Source organism: Nyctereutes procyonoides, unplaced genomic scaffold (assembly GCF_905146905.1).
Source record: "Nyctereutes procyonoides isolate TBG_1078 unplaced genomic scaffold, NYPRO_anot_genome, whole genome shotgun sequence".
NCBI classification, from domain to species: Eukaryota; Metazoa; Chordata; class Mammalia; order Carnivora; family Canidae; genus Nyctereutes; species Nyctereutes procyonoides.
The window spans coordinates 33,865,929-33,884,485 of NW_026575052.1; the positions used below are offsets into that span (position 1 = coordinate 33,865,929).

General features: G+C 35.5%; 1 protein-coding gene across 9 annotated transcripts in view; it reads right to left on the reverse strand.

Moving 5' to 3' along the window:
* ERBIN (erbb2 interacting protein) overlaps window positions 1–18,557 on the reverse strand; it is a 114,029-nt gene that overhangs the window by 37,569 nt on the left and 57,903 nt on the right. For all 9 annotated transcript variants that reach the window (XM_055331237.1, XM_055331238.1, XM_055331243.1 and 6 more), the window contains 7 exons: window positions 16,525–16,588; window positions 11,578–11,652; window positions 10,790–10,934; window positions 9,135–9,207; window positions 8,669–8,798; window positions 8,240–8,355; window positions 6,456–6,525 (listed from right to left, as the gene is read on the reverse strand). In XM_055331237.1, the coding sequence (XP_055187212.1) occupies window positions 6,456–6,525; window positions 8,240–8,355; window positions 8,669–8,798; window positions 9,135–9,207; window positions 10,790–10,934; window positions 11,578–11,652; window positions 16,525–16,588 (673 nt within the window). The remainder of the gene's footprint in view (window positions 1–6,455; window positions 6,526–8,239; window positions 8,356–8,668; window positions 8,799–9,134; window positions 9,208–10,789; window positions 10,935–11,577; window positions 11,653–16,524; window positions 16,589–18,557) is intronic.

The following is an 18,557-nucleotide window of genomic DNA, read 5'->3' on the forward strand; positions in this document are numbered from 1 at the left end:
GTGTTTTCTGAAAAGATTAAAAAGAAAAAACAAAACAGGATTTAAGAACTGCTTGGAAACAGCTACATTCTAAGAGTTTCAACATAAACATTATTAGCTCTTCCTTTCACAAACATCAGACCAAATTGCCTTCAAAAGGAAAAGAATCCCTGCCAGTTTTAATTTCCATCAGTTATACACCAGTTACCCAACCCCATCTTGTATTAATCTCATTGTCCACACAGCCTCCTCACAACCTATAGAAATGCTCTCTAATATTAAAGGATTCCCTCTTACATTGCCTCTAGCTACCAATTTTTGTTCCACTCCTCTTCTTTTTCATCCAACCTTCTTAAAAGCTTAATCAACAACTGTATGGCTTCATTCTCTCATTTATTCATTCCTTAAATTGCATCAACTGGGTTTTTGATGTACACCTCTAAAATTACGTTAGTTATAGACAAAGTAAGTTGGCAAGTTATGTATAACTTGTCAAAAAATAATGCATATTTTCCAGACTTCATTTGAATTGACCCCTCAAACAGCATTTATCCCATTATAACTTCGTAACTTCTTCCATTAAGCCAGTTGCCTCATCATTAACTTGAATCTACTATCATATGGCCACTCTTTCTAAGCCTATTGATCCAGCTGCCACTTAAATGTAAGTAATAAATGCATATATGTATGTATGTATATTAGTATTCCTCATGATTCATCTATCCCTAACAATTAAATAAATAAATTCAGAGTTCCTTTTTAGAAAATAATAAAAGCTATGAAACCACTCCCTAAAAAAGGCAATTAAAATGATGAGCTGAACTCCTATTATCTCTTCTTGGGACAAAAATCTTTAAAAAATTTTTATAATAAACAAAAGGAGCAGATCTATAACCGTCCTGGAAAAAGGAAACTGCCTTCAGGAGCACTTATAGAAATCCCAGGAAATTTGAAATTTAAAGAATGGAGAAACCAAGAGCATAGAAACCAGAATCTAGGACAAAGCTGGGGAGGATCGTGGCCACTAGAATTGTTCTCTAGGTGCCTCTACCCAGATATATCAAAGGTACTTCAAACTTAACATACCTAACTGGAACTACTATCTTCCCATAAACCTTTTTTTCTGTTGTGGTTCCTCATCTTGGTTATTGTATCAATACATCAATACCCAGCGAGTCCTCCAGTCACATCTCTGAGGCTCACCTTTGTTTTTACCTTTCTTCTCACACACATGAATTCTTCACATATTCTAGTGATGTGACCTTTTTAAAGATTTTTATTTATTTATTCATGAGAGACACAGAGAAAGAGAGAGAGAGAGGCAGAGACACAGGCAGAGGGAGAAGCAGGCTCCATGCAAGGAGCCCAATGTGGGACTCAATCCCGGGTCTCCAGGATCAGGCCCTGGGCTGAAGGCGGCACTAAACCGCTGGGCCACAGTGGCTGCCCATGATGTGACCTTTTAAGTTATATCTTAAATATACTAGCTCTTCTCTGGCCCTGTTACCATTATTTTACTTCAAGGTAACATTTTCTATGGCCTTGAGTATGGCAATGCCCTACTCTCTAGTCTAGTTTAGTCTCCCCTGCCTTCACACCAAGCACCACTACCCCCCTGCTAAATCCATCTTCCACAATGCAGCCCAAAAAGCTTTCCAAAATAACAATCTTATCCTACTATTTGCTTGTTCATATGTCATACTGGTTCATCATCAACTATAGTAGGGTTGACATGTATTACAGGATCACTTCTTTCTCTTAAACTGATGGCATATATGAATAATTGATTATGATTATAATGACCAAAAGCCAATTTGCCTGGGATATTTGCATTTTACACATGCTGATGTGACATAGTTATCATAAAGCCCCTTTCACTATCAAAAGGGTCTTAGTATGGACAATAAATTACAAGTTACCCTAATCACAGCAATCTCCCACTGAGGCTGAGTATGACTTCTGAATCCTTATAACAATTATTCAGAAGCCAGTCATAAATTAACAGAGTTAATTAACTTGCCATGCAAGTTAATTAGAAAAGAAACTGTTCACCAGTCTTGAAATATAATGCAAGTTTCTCTGCATGGCATACAAGATTCTCCATGACCTGAGAGCTGTCTACCTCTCTGGCCTCATTTCCTACTCTTCCACTTAAAGGTTATGTTCTAGTCACAACGAACCACTTCTGCAGTTACAGAGTACCCTAGACTTCTTCACCAAAGAGTACTTAGGTTTATGATATTCCTTCTAATTAGTATTTTCTTCCCCCATCTTTGTTTAAATCCTTTTATTCTTCTAAGAAGTGGTTAGTGATTTGCAGGCATCTCCTCCGCGGGGAAACCTGCATTTACATACCCAAATTTTGCTTCTCTTCTTTCATCCTGAAGCCTAATCCTACTAAATCTTTTATCACATTGCATTACAATGACCTTCTTAATATCCTTACTTGGCCCATCTTAGTCTGCCTGGCACAAAGCAGTTGTTCAATAAATATTTCTTGAATGAAAACGACCAAACGAATAAGGAAATGAATCAACTGTTCTGTTTAAGACTTCAGAAACTCATGAAAAATTATGTGACTCCATGTACTGCATACAGGTACATTCCCTAAATGGTCAGTGAAATATCCAAGAGCAATTTATTTTGTTGTGGGTTTTTTTTTTAAGAGCAATTTATTTTGATAATTCTACTCAAATTACTTTCACATACCTTCTCCCCTATATGTTGTTCTTTCTTAGCAAAATGACTGCGTCATACTGTGAGGGAGGTTTTATAGCTACACAAGATGGTTCATTATTTACCTGTTTATTACTTGTCAAACTGAGAAAAAACACAAAACCCTCTATCACTACAATTTTTTTTAAAAGATTTTATTTATTTATTCATGACAGGCACACACACACAGAGAGGCAGAGACACAGGCAGAGGGAGAAGCAGGCTCCATGCAGGGAGCCCGACGTGGGACCCGGTCCTGGGTCTCCAGGATCAGGCCCCGGGCTGAAGGCAGCGCTAAACCACTGAGCCATCTGGGCTGCCCCTATCACTACAATTTTTAAAAAATTTGAGAGTGCGTGCACGTGTGTGTGTGGGGGGGGAGGATAGGCAGGGGGAGGGACAAAGGGAGAAGGAGAAGCAGACTCTCCACTGAGCAAGGAGCCCAAAGCAGGGCTCAAGCCATGCTTAACCAATTGATCCATCCAGGTACCCCTACAGGGTTTTTTTTTTTTTTTAAGATTTATTTATTTATTTCAGAGAGACAGAGCAAGCATGAGCAGGGAAAGGGGCAGTGGGAGAAGGAGAGAAAGAATCTTAGGTAGACTCCCCAGAGTGCAGAGACCCACCAGTGCAGATCTCACGTCCTTGAGGTCATGACCTGAGCCAATATCAAGAGCTGGATGCTCAACCAACTGAGCAACCCAGGTGCCCCTACTACAGTTTTTTGTTTTGTTTTTTATTAAGTAATTAACAGATGTGGGACAAAGAAAAGAAAATGAGAGAACATTGTAAATATGAAGAAACTCTTAGATACTAGATAATTTCACTAAAATGAGTCATCTGGCATAATATGCTGGTATTGATTTATTCCAATAGTGCTATTATACTAAAAGTCTGAGTCCTCAAGACCAGGAGCTATGTCTCACAACTATAATAAGTAACTGGCATAAGCCAGGGCTTAGCAATGTTTCGTGAATCCAAATGCAAAATTTCAAACATTCCACATGTAAATATTTAAATTAAGAGATTAGAAAATTAAGAGTTCCATATATACATGAACTGACACATTTAATGATGATGCAGTAATCGCTGTGTTCAAGCTCTCACAAAAGCAAAGGTAACATCATTTTAGTATTTCCTTCCTTAGCTTATAGAACAAGGAAATACTACAATATGATTCTTAAGTGTAGACTGACAACAATTTAAGCCTTTTAGAATATTAATAAGAATTAGGTAAGAAAATTGGTCTTGGTTAAGAAGCTTGGAGAATCCTGAAATATAGACAAGTGGGTTTCTTTATGATAGTAACACAAAAAGGTTGTTAATATAATCTAAAAGAAGGATAAAATACAGTCTCCCAAGCAAATTTAACTATAGAATTTAAGAATATCTTATGAGGGGCACCTGGGTGGCTCAGTCAGTTAAGCAAGTGCCTTCTGCTCAGGCCATGAAGCTGGGGGTTCCTGGGGTCGAGCCCCACATCAGGCTTCCTGCTCAGTGGGGAACCTGCTTCTCCCTTTCCCTCTGCCTGCCACTTCCCCTGCTTGTGCTCTCTCACTCTGTCAAATAAATAAATAAAATCTTAAAAAAAAAAAAAGAATATCTTATGAGACTAGTGTATCCAAACCTTAGGAAAATGCAGCTTTAGATAACTTATTATAAGGTATTGCTCAAAGTCAAATACTAAGCATTAACTTATTAAAAGGATCAGCAAACTGTATACTCTACTATGTTAAAAAAAAAAATTTACCAGTAAGATATACCTGAGAATAGATATGGAGGAAAGATTTCCTCATACTTACAGAGAGTAAGTTAACTCTTATTTTGTTTAGGACCTACAATCTATTACTTTGATGACATTATACAGGAGATTTCTTATCAATTAAAGTAGAAATTTACAACAATCTACACTGTGAATCCTAAAACTAAGAATGAGATACTCAAATAAAACTCAAAATATATTTTGCCAATGTCTTTCACAGGGGAATTAGAGCTACTATATGCAAGGATAAATTACTAACATTTATTTCTAAGACTAAGGCAAATACAGAGACTTCCCTGCTAACTGTCCAAATGGAAACTTAGCTAGAGTACTAAGACAGATTCACTGTCCTGACCTTCCTGCCTCCCATGCACTATAATACACTTAAATCAGTATTTCATATCCACTATTCCACAAAAACTATGTACTCTTCCCAAGGTCAGTAACTACTTCTATCTTGACAAACCTAATGGCCAATTAGAGGCTCTCACCTACCCGATCCATCAGCAACTATGGCTCAGATGATCTTTCCTGAAGTACTTCCTTCAGATGACTCTCTAGATAACATCCTCTCCTGGCTACCTGGTTCTTCTCATTTTCCTTTTGGGGCCACTCTCTTCCCTGAGCTTAATCTTTGACCTTTTTTTCTTCTCTTTCTCCCTAGTAATTTTATGCACTTCCATGGTGTTAAATCCTCCCTTTGTACAATGCTGACTTCCAAATTTTATCTCTAGCCAATGCCTGATAGTCAATTACTGACCTGACAGTCCTACATTCCTTCTCACCGTCCCCATTATTATCACAATAGTTGAAGCCCCACAATACCTCCTTCTCAACTATTGCAACAGCCTCCTTACTGAACCTTCTCCTTCCAAAACAGAATATTCCACTCCTAATCTTAGCACCCAACCATGGTCCATTCCTCACACAAGCGCCAAATGATCCTTTTAAAAAAAATTACATTTTGCCATTCCCTGGCAGGAAACACTTCAACAGATTTCATCTAACTCAAAATAAAACCCCAATTGGTTAGTATGGCCTACAAGGTCCTATGTGATCTAGTCCCAATGTTCCTCTCTGATCTAATCTTACTCAATTCTCTTCCTTGCTCACTATTTTCCAGCCATTAGGGTTTTAATGTATTCCTCAGTTACACCAAGCTCATTCCAATATTAGGACCTTTCTCTAAATATTATTTAAAGGCACCTCCTCTCCCAACTCACTGTCCTAGTCTATGCATGGCTCACTCCTAATTTTATGGGAGCATCTGCTCTACTGGTTCCCTTCCTTAGAGAGAGAGAGACTTCCTAAATCATCCTATTTAAAATAGGATGTTTACTCTTTCCCTGCTATTCCTCTAATGCCTATCAGGTTCTGTTTTGCTTTGTAGCTCTGACACATTATTACACAATCACTTTTCTCTCTCTCTCTCGAAAATGTAAGCTCCATGAGAATATAAGAAGATTCTATTTGCTTCACCAATATATCTCGTTTCCAATTTTAGTATATGAGCTGCCGAAGCGAGCACTATCTCAAGTTTCCAGAGCAGTTCATGATCTGTTAAGCCTTCAATAAATATTTATCAATCAAAGAAAAGTCCCAGGAGTAATTCTTAATTCCTTAGAAACATTTCTTTCAGGCGTGTGAAAGTGCGTGATTAGAAGCATAATTTAAATTGATTATTAAATTTCTATAGATAAAATGCCACAGAGGATCACTATAAAAACTTCAAAACGGAGAATACTGAGTCTGATACCTTAATCAATATATCTTTTTACGGATTCAGGAGTAATTAGACAAGTCCGATAGGATTTATGTTTTGAATCTACACAAATTGCACAAAACTTAGCTGTATCTACATATTTTCTAAGATTTTCCTTATATATATTTTAAAATGTATACCAGGGTATAACAGCTCTTAAATGAGCCTATGTAAATCATTGTGCATAATTCTATAACACAACTGAAATTCCAGAATTTACAAAATCAGAATGCCTACCTGATTATCTGAGAGCCACATAGCAGTCAATTGTTGCAGCTTTGTAAAGCTAAAGGGCAAATTCTTTAATCTGTGGGGGGAAATACAAACAAAATTAAAATAACGAATGTTAAAATGTAAGAGCAAAACCTAATGGTCTTCTAAACAATATTATATATTGAATATGAAAACAGGTGATAAATATTTAACTTAGGAGAGAACCTGATAAGTCTTTGACTTAAGATATAAGATAAAATTATTATAATTATTATTATTATTCAGTTTTATAAGAATTCATTTTAAAAATAAAATGCTTCAACTGAATCAATTCAGCTAGAGGAAAAATAGATAATCAAATAGCCTCAAAAAATTATCTGCTAGGAAAAAATGTTAACCATCTTTACTTTAACTCAAAGATAAAAACACCTTAAGCAATGTCTCATAAAATTGCTTTGGATATTTTATTTATACTTAGAAAGAACAAACTACTTCAAGAAGCCTGAGTGGGTGTTAGGAAAAACTCCAAGTTCTGAGCCAGCACTTTCATATTCCAAAGGCTATTTGAACAATACAATGAGGGGCAGCCGCCGGTGGCTCAGCGGTTGAGTGCGCTTTCAGCCCGGGGTGGGGCCTGATCCTAGAGACCCGGAATCGAGCCCCACATTGGGCTCCCTGCATGGAGTCTACTTCTCCCTCTGCCTGTGTCTCTGCCTCTCTCTCTCTCTCTCTCTGCCTCTCTCTATCTCTCTCTCATGAATAAATAAATCTTTAAAAAAATATACTACAATGAGTAAAAAACAAAATAATATTAACTCCTCAGAATGCCAAATTATAAGAGCACCCTATTTAAAACAGAATGTCTACTTAACTTACACCTTCTATCTTGTTATGCTATCTACTCTGCTTTGCCTACCTTCCAAGGCAATATGCTAGAACCTAAGGGCTCTAGCTTTAGGGTACAAAGTATGAGCGGAAATGAGGATTTAATTTTTTTAAAAGGTAGTGGTCATTCTTAAACAAAATGGAACAGTCCAAATACCTTAATTAGTCAGAAAACTGGGCTAACAGTAAAGCTCTACTTTACAAGCTAAGTGAGCCATCTTAAATCTGAGTGTTAATTTTCTCCTTGTAAAATAACAATACTGTACTATTGCATAGTGTTGTTTTGATATTTTGTAAGATATTATGAAAGCATAATGTAAAAATGCTCTACATTCTTTTATCATTATTAGTATCTTTACCTCAGGAAAAATTACAGACCATCTGTTCTTAAACATTATGCCAATTTAGCAACTCTAGTGATTTGCTCTGCACTTTGACTGTGTTGCCCAAGCTATGTAAATGGGTGCCTAATTCACATCTCTGCTCAGAAAAATGCAGGGAGCAGATTAAATGAAAAGCTGCTTCATGCATCAGTATTATGGTGAAGGTATGACTTAAGGAATAAAAAAGGGTGAGTATAAGGAAAGAACAGCTATCTAGCTAAGGCTTTAAGTTGTTGAGCTAAAGTTGACACAAAATGAACTGTGACAAATAACCCACTATAAAACCACAGAAAATTAGGTCATCTTTTAAATGAAAATTCTATTTAAAAACCAAAAATACATATGAAAAGAATATGAAAAAAAAAGAGAGAGTATGTTATGCATGCCATTTTCTTTTCTTTCTTTTTTTTTTTTTTTTTGCAATGCCAGTCTTCTTTGGAAAATATATTTATTATTGATAATGCATGCCATTTTCTATCAAATAATGAAACTTTAATTTCATTCAATCAATGTCTTCAATAAACCAGAATTCTTACAAACCTATTGTCACTTAAATTGATGACTTTTAGTTTTTGCATGTCACCCATTTCCTCTGGAAGTGTCTCAAGTTTATTGGAATGGAGAAATAGCACAGTTATGTTTTTCCAGCTTCCAATCTGAAACAGAAACATAAAATTGTGGATCAAAATTGTGGCCTACTGCTTAATAGACAGAAGGAAAATATCATTTCCAAAAGTTATGAAAATATTCTTTCATTTATAAAAGGAATAATTATTTTCTCCTTTCAATGATTAATTTTCACGTATAAAAAGTATTTAGATACCTCTATAAATCAGTGTAGCTAATTATTATTCAGAAATAAATAAAAGAGTTACATAATTATTTCTAAAGAAAACAGATAAAACCACACTAGGTAGTTTTAATAAATAAAATGAAAAAACAATTCAAAGCAAATTGAAAATACAATACCTCTGGGGGTAACTGTTGTAAATAATTATGATCTGCAGCAAATGTTCTTATATTAGTAAGCTGCCCAATAGATGAAGGCAAAGCTTCAATTTCATTGAAGCTACAATCCAGTTCTTCTATTGATACTAACCTAATTAATTAAAATAGAAAACATACATTATTTTTTTTAGTTTCTTATATATAATCCCAAACTTAACACATAAATATTTGAACTTGATTTTACCCAATCTAGAAAAACTCGATTTCCACTAAGCATAACAATAAAGATAAACCTATCTTTATTATAAACATATCCAACCTATGTCCAATTACTTATTTAAATGCTTATGGAATCTCCCTTAGATGCCATTTAAGCACTTACCTGAAAATATGTATGGTTGAATGAAATATATACATAATATATATAAACATAAATACATAAAGCTGAATGAAAATAAAGTCTTCTAGTAATTCAGAAAAATCTTACCCTCCTATAGAGTCTGGCAAATACATTAGTTGATTTTCATCTATTTTAAGAGTTGTTACACTCTTCAATGAACCTATGAGGGAAGAAGTAAGATATAATTTTCCAGCTTGAACTAGAAACCAATCAACAGTCCATGCAAACACATATTACATTTGACATGAATCATCCAGAACTTTCTTAATCAACCTATCTAAAAGAAAAAACCAACCTAACCTCTTCACTCTGTATTCCCTTAGCCTTTATTTTCAATTTTTATGGTATCACCTTTTAACAGTAGTGTATATTTATCTATCTTACTTCTATTAAAATGCAAGTTTCATAAAAGTAGGGACTTCTGTCTGCTTTGTTCACAGGTACAGCCCTACTCCTTAAAACAATGCCATGGGACAAGTGAGTGCAAACAAAAAGGAATGGTAGGTAGATAAAATTCCTAGGTATAGGGATGCCTGGGTGGCTCAGCGCTTGAGCATCTGCCTTCAGCTCAGGGTGTGATCCCGGGGTCTTGGGATCGAGTCCCGCGTGGGGCTCCCTGCATGGAGCCTGCTTCTCCCTCTGCCTGTGTCTCTGCCTCTCCTTCTGTGTCTCTCATGAATAAACAAAATCTTTAAAAAAAAATAAATAAACAGGGGATCCCTGGGTAGCGCAGCGGTTTGGCGCCTGCCTTTGGCCCAGGGCGCGATCCTGGAGACCCGGGATCGAATCCCACGTCAGGCTCCCGGTGCATGGAGCCTGCTTCTCCCTCTGCCTGTGTCTCTGCCTCTCTCTCTCTCTCTCTCTGTGACTATCATAAATAAATAAAAAAAATTTAAAAAAAAATCTTTAAAAAAATAAATAAATAAATAAACAAATAAAATACAAAGAGTCTAATTTAAAATTAAAGTGTTGAATAAATCGTAGACTTTGCAAAACGTAACCTGAGCTAAAAAAGTTATGTAACTCAATAAATATGTACAAAGGGTTTTTTTGTTGTTGTTGTTTTTCATGTTTAAGCATCAATAAAGATGGCAAGATTTATGTTATTGGTTCTTCAATCAAAATAATTCAATTTCCTTGAAGCATCATCAGACTAAAAGTAACTACACAAAGACTCTCATGGGATCTACTAAACTGGCTTGTTTTCTCATTTATGAGTCTAAAATAGAGACTGAAAAAAGTTACTAGATAAGAGCTATGATTAGAAGTTAAAGTTTGGATAAATTAACATCTTTTTAAAGAATTTAAATTTTATTGTAGTGATAAAAATGGCATTTTCTTAAAGAAAAATATAGTAATGTCAACTGAGAAAAATGTGTAGATGATCACATAAGGAAAAAATTCAAATAAGATTTGTGACTGGCAGTACAACAGAACTAGCTCATAACAAAATCTGACATATGAAAGTTTTGAGTGAAATAATGGAAAAATGTAATTTCTGAGATTTTACATTAGTAATTTTTTTTAAAGATTTTTATTTGTTTATTCATTAAAGACATACAGAGAGAGGCAGAGACACAGGCAGAGGGAGGAGAAGCAGGCTCCATGCAGGGAGCCCAAAGGGGACTCAATCCCAGGACCCCAGAATCACAACCCAAGCTGAAGGCAGATGCTCAACCACTGAGCCACCCAGGTGCCCTACATTAGTAAATTTATTACATGAATCAGAAAGCAATACAAACCAATAGTCTCAGGCAGTTGTTGAAGTGAATTGCTTGATAAGAGGAGGTCTTGAAGGTTTTCACATGCTGAAATTCCTTCTTCAATCATTTCAATATTATTTTTGGAAACATCCAAATATGTGAGCTGTTTCAAACTACCAATAAACTAGAAGTAAAAAAAAAAAAAAAGGAAATTTAATGATTCCAATAAATGAATTTGTAGCAAGTGTAGGTAATAAAATCAATACCAAGTTATAATTCATAATTACATGTTTAGATGAGAGAAAAGATTCAATTTTTTATTAAATGCCATAAATAATATATTCAATAATAAAGCTAAGAGCTCTTGCTAAGAGACTAGCAGAATGACAATGGACATATACTTTTCTTTGGGAACTCAGTTGTCACCATTGGCCAGGGCAATAGGACCCACAGGGATTCATATGTTCTTTGAGTATGGGAATAAATGTCAGCTGATAAGACAGAAATTACATAGAAAATATCCTACTTTAACAATTCTCTGGACAAAATGAATTAGGATATAAACTCAAATGCAACCACCAGGAAGGACACATTCCAGGTCTAGTGAACTAAAAACAGTCTATTTTACAAAGTTTACTATGGTAATTTTCTGATTTTAATCAAGAATGTATTGACAGTAAAAATAAAAATGTTATTTGCTTCTATCCAATAGTACTAACAACTAAATAACCATCCTTTCTTAAAAGGTAATTTAAAAATGTACAATTCATAAAACTGCAAAGAAAAGACTACAATAAGAAAAGCCATTTAAAGTTTGATATACATACCCCTGGAATAAAAGTCAGTCTATTACCATCCATCCAAAATTCTTTCAATCCACTTAGTTGCTCAAGTACTTCAGGCTGTTTGGATAAGAAGGAGGTAGGGGGATTCAGTAATTTACCTGAATATTTTTATCCTTCAAAAGAAGCTCCAGGGAACTTCTAATGGTAACTTCTAGTTTAAAACAGTTAATAAGTAATGGGGGCAGAGGCATGGAGCAGAATCAGGATTCTAGACTTTTCACTATATTATAATTATTACAGTGGTACTACTAAAAGAGAACTCAAAGATAAGCATTCCAGAAGAGTAGGTTGCATAAAACTAATTTAAGCTTTTGATTACATAACAGGTTCAAGTATTTATAAAACTAATAAATAAAAGTAAGACCAATTGCTTTCAAGAGTACAATAAAAAGATACTCTCAATCATTATCTGTAAAAAAAGATTTAGCCTTTTCCTGTAAGACCCAGCAATTGCACTACTGGGTATTTACCCCAAAGATAGTGATCTGAAGGGGCACCTGAACCCCAATGTTTATAGCAACAATGTCCACAATAGCCAAAATGTGGAAGGAGCCTAGATGTCCACTGATGGATGGATACATAAGATGTGGTGTGTGTGTGTATATATGTATACACACACACAATGGAATACTACTCAACCAACAACAAAAAAAGAAATCTTGCCATTTGCAACAATGTGGATGGAACAAGCGAAATAAGTCAATCAGAGAAAGATAATTATCATATGATCTTACTTATATGTGGAATTTAAGAAACAAAAGAGAGGACCACAGGAGAAGGGAGGGCAAAATAGAACAAGATGAAATCAGAGAGGGAGACAAACCATAAGAGACTCTTAATCATAGGAAACAAACTGAGGGTTCACTGGAGAGGAGGGGGCTAGGGGATGTGGTAACTGGGTGATGGACATTGAGGAGGGCATGTTATGTAATGAGCACTAGGTATTATTCGAGACTGATGAATCAATGAACACTACCTCTGAAACTAATAATACACTGTTAATTAAATTTTAATTTAAAATAAATGGGAAAAAAGAATCAATTAAGAATTAATCAGTGTTACCTACTTATTATCAACTATTCTATATGATACTATAATGGTGCTACATATCGTTATGCATTTGTCCAAACCCACAGAATGTACAACACCAGAAGTCAAATCTAATGTAAACAATGGACTTCAGGTAATTGTGATGTGTCAATGTACATTCAATCAAGCTTAACAAATGTACCACTCTGATGGGGGGTGTTGATGATGGGGAAATTATAGATGTATGGGAAGGGTGTGTACAGGAAATCTCTGTACCTATTGTCAGCTAAAATTTGCTATAAACCTAAAACTGCTCTATAGAATCTATTAAAAAAAAAAAAAGCAGGAGTTGTCTGGGTGTCTCAGTTAAGTTTCTGCCTTCAGCTCAGGTCATGGACTTGGGTCTGGGGCTTGAGCCCTGCATTGGGCTCCCTGCTCAGCAGGGAGTCTGCTTCTCCCCCTCCTCCCTGCTTGTGCTCCCTCTTGCTATCTCTGTCTCTCAAATAAATGAATACTATCTTAAAAAAAAGAGATTTAGTTTTTATGAAAAGGACAAAGATTTTCCCTGATGACTAAGAGGGAGGAAAATAAAGAAAAAAACATCTTGGGCAGCCTGGGTGGTTCAGTGGTTTAGCGCCGCCTTCAGTCCAGGGCCTGATCCTGGAGGCCCAGGATCTAGTCCCATGTCAGCATCCCTACGTGGAGCCTGCTTCTCCCTCTACCTCTGTCTCTGCCTCTCTCTCTCTCACACACACATGAATAAATAAATAAAATCTTTAAAAGAAAAAAAAGAAAAGAAAAAAACCATCTTAAGTATCCAGTAATAAGGGAAAGGTAAGTAAACTAAGGCATAATCACATGATATGCACATTTTGTTATTTCAAACTCTTAGCAATTATATAATTATTGTTTTTAATATGGTGTTGACAACAAAAAAATTAGAGGATTGCAGTGGACCTTGGTATTTTTTTAATTTATTTTTTATTGGTGTTCATTTTGCCAACATATAGAATAACACCCAGTGCTCATCCCATCAAGTGCCCCCCCCAGTGCCTGTCACCCAGTCACCCCCATTCCCCGCCCACCTCCCTTTCTACCACCCCTTGTTCGTTTCCCAAAGTTAGGATGGACCTTGGTATTGAGACAAAATTCAATCTTAGACTTTTGCCCTTGTAGGTTCTATTGAATGCATCTGTCAACGGTATTTTTGCCACTACACAAACCTCTGTCCAGTCACTGATACTGTGATGGCACAGAGTACCATCATATTTAATCAACATAATAACACAAGTAATACATAAAAGTCATGTCATTCAGATTTACTGCTAATACATAAATATAAGTAAGGATTCTAAGTGTCTTGGATTAAAAGAAGTATCTCTTTGTGCTTTACCTGTTTTCACGTAAGGGTGAGTTTTTAAAAAATGTATAATGCTGGAGACCGAAATGGTGCAAAAACAAATGATTCTGAATGCTATTGATTTACAGGACTAACAATAATTAAGACTTTTCAAATAGTTAATATGGATGTAGATTAATATGTATAAAAAAATCAAGAATAACAATTCTTGATTAATCAAGCTTAACAATTTAGGAAGCATAGTACTTGTATTTTTTATAAGGGCTTAGAAACTTCCACCAACACACAATAAAACCCATCATAAACCATCATTAAAATAAAGAATATGAATATTTCAGAAAAAAAATGAGGTATCCAAAACTTCCACTCTTCAGCCGACTTCAGCTGTAGAGTTCACTGTCTATTTGATAAGCAAATGTATAATGAACACCCGCAGGGCAATCATGAAGTTGACAATACTGAGAAATTCTTGTTAAGATGATCATTTGACAGCAGACATATGAAAAGATGCTAAACATCATTCATCATCAGGGAAATGCACATCAAAACAACAAGGAGCTATCCCCTCACACCTGTCAGAATGACTAAAATCAACAACACAGGAAAGAACTGCTGGTGAGGATGTGGAGAAAAAGGAACCCTAGTGCACTGTTGGTGGGAGTGCAAATCGGGGCAGTCACAATGGAAAACAATACAGAGGTTCCTTAAAAAATTAAAAATACAATCCAGCAATTCCGCTACTGAGTATTTATCCAAAAACATGAAAACACTAATTTGAAAAGATATATCCACCCCTGTTTGTGGCATTATTCACAATAACCAAAATATGGAAGCAGCCCCAGTGTCAACTGAGGCTGATAAAGGCAATGTGACAGGAGTGCCTGGGTGGCTCAGGGGATTAAGCGTCTCCCTTTGGCTCAGGTCATGACCTCAGGGTCCTGGGATGGAGCCCCACATCGAAGGCTCCCTGCTCAGTGGGGGGCCTGTTTCTCCCTCTCCCTCTGTTGCTCCCCCTGCTGGTGCCCCCCTCTCTCTCAAATAAGTAAATAAAATCTTTTAAAAAAAGTAGTATATATGTGTGTGTGTGTGCATGTGTAATGGAGTATTAAACATAAAAAAGAATGAGATCTTGTTATTTGCAACAATGTGAATGGCTCAAGAAAGTATAATGCTAAAATAAGTCTGTCAGAGAAAAAGAAACCACATGATTTCACTCATATGTGAGATTTAAGAAACAAAACAAATGAACAAAGTAAAAAAGGAGATAAACCAAGAATCAGATTCGTGACTATAGAGAACAAACTGCTGTGGGAGGGGAGGTGGATAGGTGGATGGGTGGAATTGGTGAAGATTAAAAGCGCTCTTGACAAGCACTGAGAAATGTACAGACTTGCTGAATCACTATTATACACCTGAAACTAATATAACACTGTATGTTAATTATACTGGAAGTGAAAAAAGAGACCAGGGGCACCTAAGTGGCACAGCCGGTTAAGGGATCAGACTCTTGGTTTTGGGTCAGGTAGTAAGTGATCTTAGAGTTGTGGGACCTTAGCCCTGCCTTGGGCTCTGCATTCAGCATGGAGTCAGCTTGAGATTCTCTCTCTCTCTGCCACTACACCGCCCCCCACACACACCCCTCTAGCTCTGTCTCTCTAATAAATAAATCTTAAAAAAAAAAAAAAGACTGCCAGTCATTTGAAATCTACCATAATTTTAAAAACCAAACTTATAGGGCAGCCCGGGTGGCTCAGCAGTTTAGCACTGCCTTCAGCCCAGGGCGTGATCCTGGAGATCCGGGATCGAGTCCTGCATCAGGCTCCCTGCATGGAGCCTGCTTCTCCCTCTGCCTGTGTCTCTCCCTCTCTCTCATGAATAAATAAAATCTTTAAAAAAAAACTTATAAACATACTAAAAAAAATTAATGATGATGATATTCAGGCCAATGAATTCCCCTTCAGAAAAAGTATCTAGCTTATTTTCTGAGTTCTCTTGGAAAGCTCAGTAAAAACAAAAATCTACATACATACTCTTTTCCTTTTTGTTACATATAGCACACTTTGCATACAAAACAAAAACAATTTAGAGGTCTTATTAGAGTCTTATTACCAACTGAAAAATAACAGTTGTTTCACTTGATATTTTCTCCTTAGCTATTAAGTAAAATTACAGAAAAATATTTTATCATTGAATAAATTCCTGAGCAATCCTCTCAGGGAGCTACTTTTGACTCAGAAGTAGTCCCTCTGCCTGTGTCTGATTCATTCTAGGTTCCCTTATAACTTCTCAGATTGTCTACTTACTATGCCTAAAAACTTTTAGTTACCGTTTCCATGGGTTTCTCATTTATTTTACATTTTATTCTCACTACCGTCAGGTATTTCTGTCTGCTTAAATTTCCCTGTTAAGAACTTTCATATTGTTTTTTTCTCAAAAATATGTATCTTTATTTTACACTTAAAAATGCTAAGAAATAAATACATTAATTTTCACATGTTCTCAAACTTAAGACCTCTGGATAAGGACTAGTATGAACTTACCACTTCTGTGAATTCATTACTTCCCAAATCCAGTCTTTCCAGCTGGGTCAGTCTATTCATGGTTCTATGTAAAAGGGGTTAATGAAGAATTGAATATAGAAAAATATCAATTAAATGGAAGCTTTCAAGAGTAACAGTGTTAAACATTCTCATGTAATATCTAACAGTCCACGTTGACAAATGTAATTTCTTAGAAAAGCATTCTAAATTTAATTTCTCAATAAAATAAGTTGAATTATTTTCTCATTTTGGCTTCTCATCAGGTCTTCATCTCTATTCATAAGTAGTCACAGTAAATTTAAACACATAGACCAGAATATGTGTAACTGGTTTTCATTGTTTTTAAAGAATAGTTTTTCATATAATATAAATCAACTAATGAATTAGACTGGCAACTACATAGTAATTATTACCATTTTTCAATATTGGTCATGTATTTGTAAAATTTCAAGATAGCTAATTCTGAAAATTAAGACTCAAAATTTTAAGAAAAGTAAATAAGGACATTTCTCACCACATTTTCAAATTAATTTCAATACAACTCAAAGTTTTATAAGAATCACAAATATAATGAGTTAGATAAAATTCACTTTTAACTTCCAACTTACTACCAATATTTCTCTGTAACTACAGCAACTTGGAAAATATACAAAAACTAATTTCATAATAAAATAACTAAATTGTGCTTGCTTTTATTTCTCCTTCAATATGGTATTTTAAAAACCTAATTGGGATGCCTGGGTGGTTCAGTGGTTGAGCGTCTGACTTTGACTCAGGTTGTGATCCCGGGGGTCCCGGGATCGAGTCCCACATCAGGCTCCCTGCATGGAGCCTGCTTCTCCCTCTGCCTGTGTCTCTGTCTCTCTCTTTCTCTGTGTGTCTCTCATGAATAAATAAATAAAATCTTTAAAAAAACCTAATCAATAAAAACACATATTTATACTCTTACATAGCTACTTTTAGAGAAATGTAGTATTTGATAGATTGAGGTACTCTCAGCTACCCAAATAAGAACTTCATGCTATAATCTTTTAGAATATGACAAAATGAAAGTAAAATACAGCTATTATCATATTCCCAATATATATTAATATGCTAATAACAAAAATTGACATCATTAAGAACCAACAGGCTCCTTAAATGATAACCCAAGAACACAGACATTTTATCTTTTCTGGAAACTTAACAAATTAGAAAAAGTAAAATAAAATTCACTTAAAAACATTTCTCTGTTTTTTTTGGGAAAAAACTAACAAACTTAAGAACACACATAATTGGGGGCACCTGGGTGGCTCAATAGGTTAAGCACCTGTCGTCAGCTAAGGTCATGATCCTGGAATCAAGCCCTGTGTTAAGCTACCTGCTGGGCAGGGAGTCTGCTTCTCTCTCTTCCTTTGCCCCACCACCGTGCTTCTGTGCTCTCTTCCAAATAATTAAATGTCAATCACACACATAACTGTAACGCCACTATTGTTACTGACCTACTATTAGGGGAAGCTAATTTTCCCTAACCCTTTCATTTTAAGTATTCCCATTATATCAACATTCCTTTAACTTATTTCACAACAACCATTTTTTTTTTCCAAAGCTGCTTTATTTCACCTAGACTTATTAAGCTCCTAATCTCAGGTACTATGAAGTACTATGATTTTATTTCCCTTACTCTTATCTTTGTCCAGAAAATCCCTAAGTCAGTTGTAGTTTGCTTCATAACAAAGCAAAAGGTACTTCCAGGATCTTTCTGAAGAAAGATTAGATGCTATGGTATTAAACTACGTCTATAATACTGTATCAGGTAAACATCTGAGAAAAGTAGAGAGGTGTAAGAGGAAGAAGGGAAGGACTAAAAGAAGATATAATCTTAATTTTCTTAATTCAACACTCTTAAAATGACAAAAGAACACAGAAAATCCATAAGCAGCAGTTAAACATTGTATCAACAGGGTAAGGAATACAAGAGTAAAAAAAAGAAGTGGTCCCTAGGAAAAATTCAATTATGAACGACATCTTTAATAAGCAAAGTTTTAAAACTG